Source organism: Barbus barbus (genome assembly GCF_936440315.1).
Source record: "Barbus barbus genome assembly, chromosome: 3".
Classification (NCBI taxonomy): domain Eukaryota; kingdom Metazoa; phylum Chordata; class Actinopteri; order Cypriniformes; family Cyprinidae; genus Barbus; species Barbus barbus.
Window position 1 is genome coordinate 31,236,056 of NC_136731.1, and position 14,946 is coordinate 31,251,001.

Below are 14,946 nucleotides of genomic sequence, written 5' to 3' on the forward strand. Positions count from 1 at the left end.
GAATCCCATTGAGGTCGCACATAAACAGACAGGCGTGAAAACTGCAATGGTTAAAATGTTAAGTGCCCAGACCTTGCTGATTGCTTTATATCTCTTATAGATAATTATAGATATGCATGGATATTAAATATTTAAACAATAAGATAAGGGAGGCTGTGCTTTATTCTCAGTATAGTCTTGGCTAAAAGACACTAGCCTATATTTTTGCCACATTCCTTTTTTAAAATGATGTACAATAAATACAATAAAATAAGCTTTGTTTTGATGAAAATGTTGTAATCTTAAGTTTATATATGTATGTACTATTTATTTAACCTCACACATACAGCACATAGGGGTTACGGCAGGAGGTCTTGTCATGTTTAACTGCTCTTAGTTTGGTTTATCATGTCTGTTATAAGCAAACATCCCACAACAAACATAAACTGCCCTTATTCACCCTTGAAATATACACAGCAGCTTTCATTATACACAGAGCAGACCTTGACCAGGGTTGTCAAGTCCATCTGTAAGATGAAAATGTTTCCCTTTCATTCATCCCCCCTCAGCCATTTTCCCAAACACAACATTTCCATATAAAACATCATTTCATTACGGACCCCATAACAAAGAGGTCATTTGTTTATGGGGATATAATGATACACAGCAGATATATCTGTCTTGAGTTTATTTATGCATCAAAGTGTTTAATTGACCTTGCATTGCTTTATGTGTGTGGTTTTTGTACAGGAGAATAAATTCAATCCAGAGGTTGTAGAACAGATCTACAAACATAATCCCATCCTGAGGTACACGCAGAGCCCCCTCTATGCCCCACTGCTGCCTTTCCCCTATGGCAGCCTCCACCACACACGTGAGTCAAACACACACACACACACACACGTATGTTGCATATATCACATATACACACCACTGCTCACATAAAGAACATTTCAATGAACCAATCAGATTAGACACACCCCTTCTTTCTACAACCCTGCTGTTTGGTGTAACCATGGTCACCAAGCAATATATTTACCCGTAAAGCAGAAGCAAAGCAAACTCAGCATCTGTTTTCAAGTGCTTTGAAGCTCTCTACCTTGAAAACCTTTATGAAATGAAAATCTTTTACCGATGTTTTTTGGTCTCCTGTTTTTTTGAATCCGCCATGAAATCAGAACTGACCATTCTTATCGGAGTGTTAAACACTGAATCATTTAAAGGTGACATATCATGAAAATCTGCCTTTTTTCATGTTTAAGTGCTATAATCGTGCCCCCGGTGCATCTGCTAACCCAGAAGATGTGAAAAAGAACAAGCCTTTCTCTGCAAGCTTTCACTCCCCCCGTGATGTAGAAAGGGGATCTTATTATAATGTTACCACCTCTTAATCTGCAAGTTTCCACCCACAATGCCGGCATTGTGTTTTCACAAGCGACAACGGTGTACCAGTTCTAACACCATGGCGAAAGTTCGAGCAAAGCTTGGTAACTGTTATTTCTTTAGATGCACTGACGAGCACAGTACACTGTTTAGAGTCCCAGCCTCAGAGGAGACAAGAGAGCAGTGGATTTATTGATTTATTTACTGTATATTACGCTGCTGCCACACAGACCTAATATAAACATGCAATTTCTTTCCCAGCTGTTTATCTTCACAGACAACTGTTTTTGTAACTCAGTTTGTTTTTTAACATAAACTTGTGTATATTTGACAGTTTAAGCGCAACAAGACATGAAAGAAAACTTACTCTCATGCTGTGTTACAGCCGCTTTCTGTGCGTGTGCTTCGGATGTGTGCGCTCAGAAAACCGTATATCAGATGTTTAAACTAATATGCTTTTAAAGCACATGATTTCAGTGTCATAGACATGATAGTCAATATCAAACTGATGTTTTTTTAGCAGAATATCTGAGAAACAAGCTCTAAAGGCAAAGCTCTATTCTGGAAAAGGAGATGAGGAGCAGCAGCTCATTTGCATTTAAAGAGACATCCATGAAAACAATTTCTGTTTACATTCAAAATAGGCATTTTCAACATGATATAATGCATGATCTGTGGGGTATTTTGGACTGAAACTTCACAGACACATTCTGGGGACACCTGAGACTTATAATACATAGTGTAAAAAGGTGCATAATAGGTCTTCTTTAAATACATGTTCCCCACGTAATAAAAAATATTAATGTCTCCTCCCCTTTGCAACAACATCTCTTCTCTGATGACTTTTCTCCTCCAGCAACTTGCTGACATGAGATTGCAGCAAATAACAAACAACCATCCAATGATCAAATCAATTCCCAATGGACAAAATCAAGTCCGTCCTACATTTTTTTTTTTTTTTTTTGAGTTTCACTCAAATATATATATCACAATAGTGAAGAAATGCAATCACAGTTTCTGTTCAATGCAGACTTTAATGACATTTGGCTATATAAGCTGTTCTTGACACATTTTGGACCAAATTCATGAAATATGCTTCAAGTTTATCTGTTTTGCTCTCAGCATCTGGCTTACTATATATGAATTGCCACTCTGAACATGCAAAGGATTGACAGGCAAAGAAGCACCTCAAAGGGATTCTGATTTGACAAGCAAAGAATCTGACCTGCAGCCAATTTTATTTGACCATTTACAGAGACAAAGGTGTGATATTCCAGGACAGTTATTGAATAAAGAAGTTCAAATATCTGTTGAAATATATGAAATAAAGTTTGAATCTTTAGTGACTACAAAATATATATATATATACACAGTTAACACACCTTCTCTCACTTTTCTTCATAGATATGGCAGGGAAAGGCTACACATCCATCCGTGAAGAGGCGGTGAGACTTTTTAACTGCCTCCAGCAGTTGGAGTCGGCCCGCGAGCCCATTCCTCTCATACAGGGGATCCTCCAGACCTGTCTAGACCTCCGGCCACTACGAGATGAACTCTACTGCCAGCTAATCAAACAGACCAGCGTTGCCAACTCGCGTGTCCTGACGCAGATGCAGACACAGCCGAATCCGCAGCTCAGATACTGGCAGCTGCTCACCTGCATGAGCTGCACCTTCCTGCCCAGCTGTAGCGTACTCAGATACCTACACTTTCACCTGAAGAGGTGAGTTACACACATCCCAAATCTATGCAGTGCACTGGACGTGTACACTCACAAACCCACCAGCCGGATCTCAACATGGACACATAAACGTTACCTAGAAGTCCTTGAGTATAAACACGCACAACTGCCTCCGGTCCTGCGGTCGAGTGTGTAGGGAATATGGGCTGCCTGAGGTTGACTGGATTGGAAAGTGCACTTCCTGTTCGCTCGTTCTTTTCCTCTCCTTGAGGAGTTGGGAAACGGCACGATGCTTTCTGCATCCCATGGCTAATTGACTCTTAAAGTACAGCCAGGCTCGGAGGATAGACAGAAAATAAGAGAATGGCTAAATAAATGTGTGTGCCGTGAGGAAATGGTGCGTTGACCACAGGGCTTTGATTATAGAGGTGGCTGGTGTAATGGAAACGGACAAGTCTCTGTTCTCCTGAGGCCCCCAGACGCTTCCCGCATGTGTTTACTTAACACAAATAGGGCCTCCGCCATGCATGTGATTACCAAGTGGCTGACAATTCATATCGCAAATAGACAAACTAAACAGAGAGGCCACACAACTTCCCTCTAATTTGTTTATGGAAATGGTCCTTAAAATCTCTTTCTTTTACTATCAGGGTTCAGAGTTTGAGTGTGGACCCGGAGGTGGAGAGCTACGCGTCCTTCATAGCCCAGGCTCTGGAGAAGACGCGCGGCCGTGAGTGTGTGCCCTCGTGGGAGGAGATCCAGGGGCTGATGGAAAGGCAGGAGATACTGTATACTGTGCACTACCCTGGACCAGGCTGCTGCCAGATACCGATCACCTCGCACACCACGGCTAATGAGGTATTGCATCAACCGTTTCCTCTATAGCAGGGGTTGGGAACTTTAAGCCCATGTGCCACCATTGGCACACAAAGGATTAATCATTAGCCACGCGAGTAATAAGAACCAGACAGATGTATTTATTTATAAGTGTATTTGTTTTTGTAATGTTAAATTTAGTTTTTGCAATTACCCTTCCATAAAAATGTAAGAATATGTATTTATTTATTAATTTGCTCTGTTACTTTAACATGGATTTTTCTCTTTCGAGCAGTTGTTGTTATTCAAACTAAAATAATTACTTTTAAATCAAAGTTGTTTTTGTTAACTGAAATTAGGCTAAAAATAAAAGGATAAAATAAAATATAAATATTAGATGAAAAACTTGGCAACAAAGTTTATGCACTAAAATGACTAAACTAACAGGGAAAATTAAACCAAATATAAAATAGAAGTAAATAAAAGCTAAACAGAAATATAAACCAATACAATTAGTAAACTAATAAAATGATTGAACTAAAATCAAAATTGAAAGTATAAAAATAAAATCTCATTCAAAATTTATATAATAGTATATAAATAATACTAAAATAACAATCTCATTCTCATTTTCTCTGTCCAGGTCGTGAGGAAGATGGCGGAACGCCTCGGGCTGCAGGACAGCCGAAACACATTTGCTCTTTTTGAGCAGAACTCGTGCTGGGAAAAAGCTATCGGAGGCAGCACCATAATTGCAGATGTCATCACCAGATTTGAAAAGTAAATATTTTAAATAAATATCTTCAACCTACAACTAATGTACTGAACCTAAAGTTCCACAGCACTATAGTTTGTTTCACATGGTACCATGGAAGTACCATAGTTTAAGACGGGGAAGTCGTGGCCTAATGGTTAGAGAGTCGGACTCGTAATCGAAAGGTTGCGGGTTCGAGTCCCCGGCCGGCGTGAGGGGGGAGTGAATGTACAGCGCTCTCTCCACCCTCAATACCACGACTGAGGTGCCCTTGAGCAAGGCACCGAACCCCCAATTGCTCCCCGGGCGCTGCAGCATGGCTGCCCACTGCTCCGTGTGCGTGCGTGCATTTGTTCACTACTCACTGCTGTGTGTGTGTGCACTTGGATGGGTTAAACGCAGAGCACCAATTTCGAGTATGGGTCACCATACTTGACAATACGTCACGACTTTACTTTTTTTTACTTTACGACTTTTTTGAACATTAACCATGTTATGTATTTGTTATATATAACTATGGTATTTAAGTACTATGTAAAGACCATGTAATCATTCAGTACCATGGTATGTGTCAAGTTACAATGATATTAGATAGCACCACAGTACAGTACAATGTAGATCTGTGTTTTCATCATTGATTTATTCACTTTCCCAGCATTTTAGCAGTTTAACCAAACCCCCTGATGCGCACGCACACCCACACACACACACACACGCTCTGTGAGAATGAACAAGCAGCTCTTTATTAGTATTCAGTGTTCCAGTAGTGATGTCAAGGTGAGACTGATGTCATCAGCATTAACTGATGTGGAAAGCAAACTGAAGGAGAGATGAGCCAAGCCAGCTAGAATTCAAGGCATCCACTTTATTCTGGGAAGTGTGTTTATGTGTGTTTTTGCGCGTCTCTGTACCAACTCTTCCCAGAAGTGGGTTCATGGACACATGCCTAGTCTTTCTCTCAAACTCATATATGTGTACACACACAAACAAAACCTGTGCGTCCAAAACTGCACATGAAGCAGAAAAAGCTTAGCAAATCAGGGTGAGTCATATGGTTCGGAATGATAACATTGCTCTGTTGGGGTGATTTTAGTCGTGTGTTTAGGAAGCGTTGGCGGATTTCATTTGTTGCCGCCATGCTCTGCTTGACACGTCTCCTGAGCTACTTGAAGACTCATAGTTTAAGACAAATACAACGTGTATCTGATGCATATGCACTTTCCATTAACAAATCTCTATCTCTGTCTTCCAGTTTGTCAGCTAAAGATCCAGACTCTGACTGCCAGTGCCGACTCTGCTTTAAATTGTATTGTCTGCTGGACACTGACAACATCAGTACAGACAGCATTGAGTACCTTTTCCTGTATGAGCAGGTAAAACAACAACAGATGGGCAGAGATGAGCAGAAATGAGAACACTAAATTAGGGGTAGGCGATATGACAAAAATCTTATATCACGATACGAGTCATTTTATTTCACTCTAACAATATATATCGCATTATAGTTATTTTTGCTTTTAAATAAGGTCTCTATAAACTAATACTAGCCTAAATTAAAAAAAAAAGCTCACTGAAGACAGTCAGCGAAACTAATTACAAGCAACAGGACAAAAAAAAATACAGTAGAACAAATAAATAAGAAATGATACATTCATTGTATAAAGTAATCAAATGTATAAAAACAGTGCAAATTCTTCCTGTGTAAATTAAATAATATATTTCTTCTTATTAAAGTTACAAAAGTGATTTAGTCAAGAGCAGTGAGATTTTCTCTCTTTTGTTGTTTGATTAACATGAATGACAGACAGCAGGAATATTAGACTGCTGTCACTTTAAGAGCTGCCCGGATCCAATATACGAACTGTTCTTTCTCAGCAGTTTGCTTTCACTTAAGACCTTAATTAGTGTCTTCAGAAAGATAATTACAAATACCAGTATTTTGACACATAAAAGTGTGTATTTTACCATGCAAGATTTATAAAGCGACAAAAATAACTTATAGATTCCCACGCTCTATGAGCACGTCTTCACATGTGCATGTCTCTCTGACAGCGCTCAGAAACGTCTTTCAAACAGCGCGCGCAAATAGTGAAATGAGTTCTCTTCTGCTGCTGATTGTGTGTCAGCGGCTTAAAATCACTTGTTTTTAAACCGTAATGTTTAAAAACACATGCAAACAATAGGTTTTCGTGACCGTGTAGCACAGCAAAATCACGTGAGCGACGACAGTCAAAAATCTCTGCCGGTTGACAAATTTCTACTGGTTAATCGTGTCCACTGTTATATCGCCCCAACCCTAAGCTGTATAGATGACTGAAATTCGCAAATTCATTGAATTGTGCAACATCCACACAGTTAATGAACTGAATTGAATTAACGTTAAACTGAATTGAGATGAGTAACAACAGGTCTTCAGTAGAGCTGAATTACACTTGTTTTATGACAAATTAACTTTACACAGTTGTTGAACTAAAATGAATCAACACTGAACTGACTGGAGCTGTTGTCTGGCTACAGCTGCTTTATGGCAGAACTTGGATTTGCCTCATTTCTGCAGTTTGCATCAATAATTTCTTTACTTTCCTGTTCAATACTGTGAAAAACTAAAGGTGACTTGACTAAAACAGAAGTGGCTAGTGGAATGTGTTTTATTAAAGACTAATAATAATAATGGATATCTTCCTCTGAACATTTAAAACAGGGATTTTCCAATTCTTCCTCTTTGTTTGTTTAATGCCAACTAGTTTCACACTTGTGTGGACCGATGTGTGCATAACGTCTTTATCAGTCGAGTGAAAAGCAAACATACAAACACAGCACACAAGTGAACTCTGTAAACTTTCCCTCGCTTGACTTCCTCCTCCCTCTCCCTTTCTCAGTGTCATGAGATGGTGGTGCGGGGGCAGCTGCCAGCCTGTGAGGATGACCTTCTTTCCCTGGCAGCGTTGAGACTGCAGTGTCTACTGGGAGATTTTAGCGCCCTCTCACCGTACCCGCCCTTGGAGCAGCTCTTTCCGGCTGAAGTGGTGGAGGCCCGGGCCCTCCTGGCCCCTGTTGATCCACCTGGCTGTCCTTCATTCCCCGGGGGTCTGCTGGCTGGGACACTGTGGGGACACAAGCGGCGTCAGGAAAAGGACCAAAGACTGCGGGCCAGACTAAGGGAAGAGGGAGCCGTGGTGATGTCGGCCATTTTGGAGCGCTGGAAAGCCCTGGCGGGATACAGTCACAGAGACAGCATGGCCGCCTATCTCACCATCGCCCGGCAGTGGTCGGGGTTTGGCTGCACGCTCTATGAAGTGGACTTTTACATTGTGAGTGGTTTTCACTATATAACTGTTTTCAACATTGATAATAACAGGAAATTTTCTTGAGCGGCAAATCTAATATGTTTCTCATAGGCAAATCAGCATATTAGAATGATTTCTGAAGGATCATGTGACACTGAAAACTGGAGTAATGATGCTGAGAATTCAGCTTGGTCTCACAGGAATAATTACGTTTTAAATTATGTACAATTTTAAATTGTATTAATCATTCACTATGCTGTTTTTACTGTATTTTTTACCAAAAAGATGCAGTCTTGATAAGCCTAAGAAACGTCTTTCAAAAACATTGAAAAAAATCTTAAAGGTTTTAAATGTTTGTACCACCACCTATCATCCTCCTGTTTCTCATAGAGCTCGACAGGAAGCTTCTCTCAGAAGTTGTGGCTGGGCGTGGCGGCTTCCTGTGTGTCTCTGTATCGTCAGGGTGAGGCTGAAGCGCTGGAGTCTCTGCCGATTGGTCAGATCTGTTCCTATGGCGTCTCTGATAGCAACACATTCAGGATCACTGCAGGAGACAGAGATCTGCTCTTCGAGACCTCCAAGGTAAGCGTGCAACCGTTATATCAGCAATATCCGTAACTGGTGTCATAACTAAAGCAATAAAGTAACTAAAACTAAACTACAAAAAAGCTGAATAGAAATACAGTATATATTTTTAGAAGTAATTAATGTATGAAGATTTTTTTAAAAAGAAAAAAAGAAAAAACTAAAAGAGACTAAAATTTAAATGAAAACAAAAAATATATAAAAATAAGAGCTATTAGTAATATTATTAGAAATATTAGTAAATTAGCTATTAGAAATATTAGTAAATGTTATAATAGTATATAGATAATAGCCACATAACCACTCACAATATCTTTGCATCAGGGAAACACCACTCACATTTTTTCAAAAAATCTAAAACATTTAACGAATAAAACTATTGCCAGAGCATTTTATGTACACAGATGCAGGTCTACCTGTAGTTTTACTCTAGCAATAATGGTGAGATGCGACTTGGCCTTTGTGTTAGCATCATGCATGCATACTGCCAAAATACTCCAGATATATTAGGGGAAACGTGCCCCTAGTCAAGGCAGAGTTTTAGACCAAAGTACAAAATACATCATATGTATGTTATGTAAATTAAGAGTTAACATATGAAACATGTAATCTTCAATAGTTCTAAACTAGAAAGACGTTGACGTCAAAGTGTTTGTATCACGCGTACTACAAACTTCTTTCCAGTACTCGAACAATACAGGTCAGACCAGCTGTGTGTTTCTGTGTGCTCACATGTGGAAACATTGAGACAACCAGTCTATCGTCTCCTGATGTTAGCGGCAGGCTCACACCCATCCTGTGCCGTCACTCCTGTGCACTTTAACACGATGAATTTCTTGAGTTTTCATACCAAACCACTTTACTTCACGTCTGCCTACCTTCTGAGTGATGCAAGAACATCTGTTCACACATAAACTGTTAATAATGTCCAGTCATTGTCAGTCATTAACAATCGCCTGTAGCTATTCTGATCCATAATCACTCTTATGGAAGTCAATGAAACAAATTAAAAATGTTAAATGTGATAAACAAGTGCAACTGTCAATTTCTGTTGGATTCCATTTAAATTCACTTTTCTCTATAATTTTGTGAAATATTATTGCAATTTAAAAGAACAGTTTTCTATTTTAATATACTTTTAAAATGTCATTTATTCCTGTGATGGCAAAGCTGAATTTTTAGCATCATTACTCCAGTCTTCAGTGTCACATGATCCTTCAGAAATCATTTATAATCAATGTTTGAAACTGCTTAATATTTTTTGGGACCTGTGATACTTTTTCCAGGATTCTTTGATAAATAAAAAGTTAAAAAGAACAGTGTTTATTCAAAATAGAAATTTTGTGTTATAAAATACACTACTATTCAAAAGTTTGGGGTCAGTCAATTTTTTTTATTTTTTAAAAATCACGTGACACTGAAGACTGGCTGATGAAAATTCAGCTTTGCTTCACAATAATGCTTTCAAAAATGAATAAATCTAGAGCCATGCTAACCTAAAAATTGGTTAAGTTCAGTGCACAAAGCCTTCAAGAGTATAACCAATGATTGCAATAGTATAAAATGTCTGACACACATTTGACAGTGTAAATTTACTCAAGTCATCTCTCTCTCTCTCAGCTGACTGAGATCATGCAGCTGATGAATGCTTACTTCAGTGCCACCCGTCGCCAGCTACGCAAGGATGACTGCATCTCCATGGAAACAAACCCTAAGCTCCGCCCCTCCCTACTTGAGCTCCCCTCTCACCCGGTGTGAAGAGAGAAGGACTTGCGCACGCACACATGGACTCTGACTGATGCACACATGCAAATGCAGTCCTGACCGAATGTTTCCCTGTGAGGAGCTTTTGCAAAGCGGACAAACTCAGATGAGACTGAAAGGAGCAGATGCTGTGGAAATGGAGGAGTGGAAGGTGTCCAGGGAGGCACAAACAGGAGAGCAGGATCAGGAAATCACTTGCTACACCGCCAGCCAAATCCAGAAAGGACACAGGGCCCTCAAGCGGCCCCTGCCACCTGGAAGCCCACCAAATATCACAGAGAGCATAATAGCCTGACTTCAGAATGCAAAAAATCATTTTCTTAAGCAGTATTTTTGCCTGGTTTTTTAAATATTTAAACATCCTTTAAACAACATTCATTTATTTTTACTTGATTTGAAAAATTAAAATACATAAGTCCTTAAATTAATAAAGTATTAAGACAAAGACTAACTTTTCAAGGAATTTTATTTTTCTTATTTTGCATCTCATGTAAATTTATCTTATTTAAAGGATGTTTTTTTAATATTGGAAATCATGACAAAAATACTTTTTTTTTTTTTTTTTTTTTTTTTGCAGTGATGTCTTTGTATTTCACTAAAGGTAGACAATACAAACACGCTGCCATAGCACTTACACACAAACACTCGCTCAGCTTTAAATGTTCCTTTCCAGACTCCTGGATCGCCATTAAACTCATTCATCAAACCGTACCTGACCTTGAAATGAAAGCAGGTGCAAGTCACTTCCACGTCGACCTTCAGAACTGTCCAATACTGAAGCGACGGCGGTGCGTGTGTGCGTGAGAGACAGATTTGAACATTTTAAGCTGTAGAAACCAAAGGATCTTTAGCTCGTCTATATGATGTGAGTGTATTTGTGAAATGCTTTGAGCCCGACCTGGTGCTGCTTGACTGCTGTTAGCTTACAGTAACTCTGCACTGTGCGTCCTGTAGCCACAACAGCCTCAGATCTTTAGATCTGGTTAAAACCAACTAACTTAGACACCCGTTTGCAGCCTGGTACCTGTGAAGGTAAATGACATTTTCAAAAAAATAAAAATAAATAAATAAAAGACAATTTTGGTTCAAACCAAGCTTCCCAGACCTCTCGAACACATTTTCAAACACTGAAGATTGACAAATAATCAACACTAGTGATATGCAACATTATCATCCCGTATTCTAGTACATTTCCATTTAAGGAATCGTTTACCCAAAAATGAAAATTTTGTTATCATTTACTAACCCTTCTTTCATCTTGCTGAACACAAAATAAGATATATTTATGATATTTTCATATTATGAAAGTAAATCGGGTCCAAAACAGCATTAATTTGGACTCCATTGACTTTCATTGTTAAAAACTATTTATATGTGATGAAAAAAAACATGATTTTTGGTGAACTATTCCTTTGAGCGTCTGTCAGTTGTGCTTTTGTTATGAAGCCTTATGCCGGCTTCTTATCTGCTGAGAGTTGTTGTCCTTCCTTAATGTGTTACTTTTCTCTAGTTTTATTTATGGCTGTCTGTTGTATGCATTGTGTGGAAGTGACTTTTTATTGTCCTTTTTACTTTTGTTTTATATATCTTTCATAAAGACCTGTATTTGTATTTTAGTGCTTGTATTGAAATAATTACACCAGAGCAGAGGATGTCATAGTTAAAATATGATGTCATAATGTTTATTTACTGTTTTGGTTATTTGTCATTTATTTCTCCCCTGTCGCGAGAGGTCTACATATGGCAAGTAATCCGTTTATGTATATCCAGTAGGATTATTGACATTTTGTCGTAACTAAAAAATGAAGAGTCATTCGCCCCTTTTAAAGTCACATGGACCAAATATCTAGGGGTTGGGGGCTTTTTTTTCCCCCCTCGTTGTCTTTTATTTCCCCCCCATCAAATGACTGCCAAACTATTACTGAAGCAATAAAACCTGCCCAGTGTCCTGAGTATGAGCCCATTTTCGGTTTAGGTTGCTTAAAGAGGAGCCACTAGTGCCTGTCAGACAGTCTGAACAATCTATAATTCACTCATACTCGAGCTCATTTTTTTTTTTCTATGCTCTAGGGCAGCTTGTCTGCCTGAATCCAAATCTGAGAAAAGGTTACCAGCTACTTGAAATTCAAAGGTGGAGGGCAATCGCGTCTTCAATGTTGTTTATTTTGGTTTTTGTCTTCTGCTTCTACAGCCCCTGTGACGGCAGTAGCGGTTGTCATGTGCTTTTGTGTTTTTTTTCATGTCACTCTTTAGCTGCAGGCAGCTCCGCCCACTGTTATACATGTAACAAAACTCGAACGACAACCTCTGATGCTTTAGATGGTTTGTATGCTGCATGGTACCTTTATTATGTTACATGTGTAATAGTCAATTGCACTATTGTTTGTACAGCTAACTTAAATGTGCAATAATGCAAAATGATTAATACTTTATGTAATAAAAAGCAGCACCATTACAATATCACTTGAGTGTCCGATATGCTGTTTATCTGAAAAAAAAAAATAGTATATTGCATATTTATGAAATAATACTTTCACCAAAGATACATTAAATTGATAAAAAGTGACAGCAAAACTTCTACATTTTACTAATTTTTTCCCCTTTTTAATTTTTATTATAAGACAAATGCTATTTGTACAGAAACTGTATTTTTACATTCTTAAATCCTCCCCAACAAACCCAGAACAAACTGCCTATAATAATAATAATTATGATAGTGATAGCAATAATGTTAATAGAAATCAAAATAAAACATAAAATGATGCAATAGTTGATGAAAAGACAATAATGTTTAATAATATTGCAAAGGCAATGTTTAGTTATCTGATTATGAAATTTGATTCATCATCTGGAACACCAAATATTGCAAATTCAGCACATGGCTTCAGCTGTACTTTACACACTTTAGAAAGTGTATCAAATACGGTTGGCCAATAAGCAGTAAGTGTGGGGCACGTCCAAAACATGCGAGTCAGGTCTGCTTCACCTGTGTGACACCTAATACAGGTCTTGTCAAAAGTAGGATTAAAGGAGGCAATCCTTGTTCTGCTTAAGTGCATACGATGTAATACTTTAAACTGTATTAAACTCAGTCGGGCACAGGAGGTACTACCATTCACTTTACAGAGGGCATTACTCCAAAATTCCTCTGAAAATACTACTCCGAGCTCTTTCTCCCATCTGCTTCTAATCTTGTCTGTTCCTACACTCCTTAAAGACATAAGAGTTGTATATATTCTTGAAACAAGGCCTTGTAAATGGAGGGGTACTTCTAACAGAGTCAGCGGGTGACTTTGAGGGAATGTTTGGAAATGATGAGCTCTATACAAATAACGTACCTGAAAATAACGGAAAAGGTCAGATGAATTAAGAATGAATTTGGAACACAGATCATTAAAGCTTGAAAAAATACCATCAATATAAAGATCGCCAAACTGAGCAATGCCCTTATTTAAATTCGGAGTCTAGTTTTGCTGGGAGGAATGCATGATTATTGCATATTGGACTCTGAATCAAGAGTGCTTGTCTTAACTTCAAATGCTGACGTAGATGAGTCCATATTTTAAGAGTGAAATGAACAGCTGGATTTGATGTGCTATTTTAATAGCTAAGCCAGATGTTATTAGGGCTTGTAAAGAGGTTACTGTGCAGGATTTTGATACATTTTACTACTACTACTACTAATAATATATATATATACATGTATTTTTTTGTAAAATGTAGAAGTTTTTGCTACACACACACACACACACATACATACAGCATATAAAATTTAAAAGCTGTTCTTTAAACTTCCTATTCATTAATCCTGAAATAAATAATGCATCACGGTTTACACAAAAATATTAAGCAGCACAGCTTTTCAATAGAAGACTTGATTAATGGCTGGTGAAAACTCAGCTGTCATCGCAGGAATAAATGACAATTTGAATATTTGTATATACATATAACAGTTATTTTCTATTGTAATATTTCACACTATAAAAATGTTTAGTTTATATCAAATAAATGCAAAAACATTTAATGTTATCAACCCCTAAACTTTTAAACTGGTGTATATATATTATAAAGTGATATAACTTAATTAATATAGTGCTTTTCACTCTATATGCTTACTATTTTAAAGCAGAATTATAGAAAAATATTGACAAGAATATAATGCCTTGATATGTTTGTGTATATATAAATAGACGTAATATTATTTAGAAATGTTATAAATAACTTGTATTGATCAGTTATGGCTAGTCAAAATCTAGATGGTTTTGTCTGTTAGTCATGTTTTCATGCTCAAAAAGTTAAATGCATTAAATTAAACCAGGCATCAAGATCCTAGAATGTTGAGTAGAAAAGATTAAAAACCCCACTGAAACCAACTGTTGAAAATAAACATGCCAGTTACAAGGAAAGTAACATGCAGTTCTGAGAAACAGTCTCTTGATTTGATATATAAAATTACATTTTGGGACCAGCATGTCCCTAATAAAATAATTCCACTGGAGAGACAGTGTCTGCAACCTTTGGAAGAAACAGAAACTGCTTGGGAAGACACTTTGGAAGAAAGTGTAACTGCTACCATGTGGGGCGTCCTATCCTGTTCCTGGAAGGCCACTATCCTAATTAAACACACCTCAACCAGCTAATCAAGGTCTTCAGGATTACTAGAAACTACCAGATAAGTATGTTAAGACAAGTTGGAG

At 37.9% G+C, this 14,946-nt stretch overlaps 1 protein-coding gene across 1 annotated transcript in view; it reads left to right on the plus strand.

Annotated features, from left to right (window-relative positions):
- LOC306845763 (pleckstrin homology domain-containing family H member 3-like) overlaps positions 1–12,705 on the plus strand; it is a 51,664-nt gene extending 38,959 nt beyond the window's left edge. The window contains exons 6-13 of the mRNA XM_079378742.1: positions 730–853; positions 2,767–3,085; positions 3,694–3,901; positions 4,503–4,639; positions 5,866–5,986; positions 7,493–7,924; positions 8,291–8,482; positions 10,106–12,705. Coding sequence (XP_079234868.1) covers positions 730–853; positions 2,767–3,085; positions 3,694–3,901; positions 4,503–4,639; positions 5,866–5,986; positions 7,493–7,924; positions 8,291–8,482; positions 10,106–10,243 — 1,671 coding nt within the window. The 3' untranslated portion in view covers positions 10,244–12,705. The remainder of the gene's footprint in view (positions 1–729; positions 854–2,766; positions 3,086–3,693; positions 3,902–4,502; positions 4,640–5,865; positions 5,987–7,492; positions 7,925–8,290; positions 8,483–10,105) is intronic.
- The last annotated feature ends 2,241 nt before the right edge of the window (positions 12,706–14,946 follow it).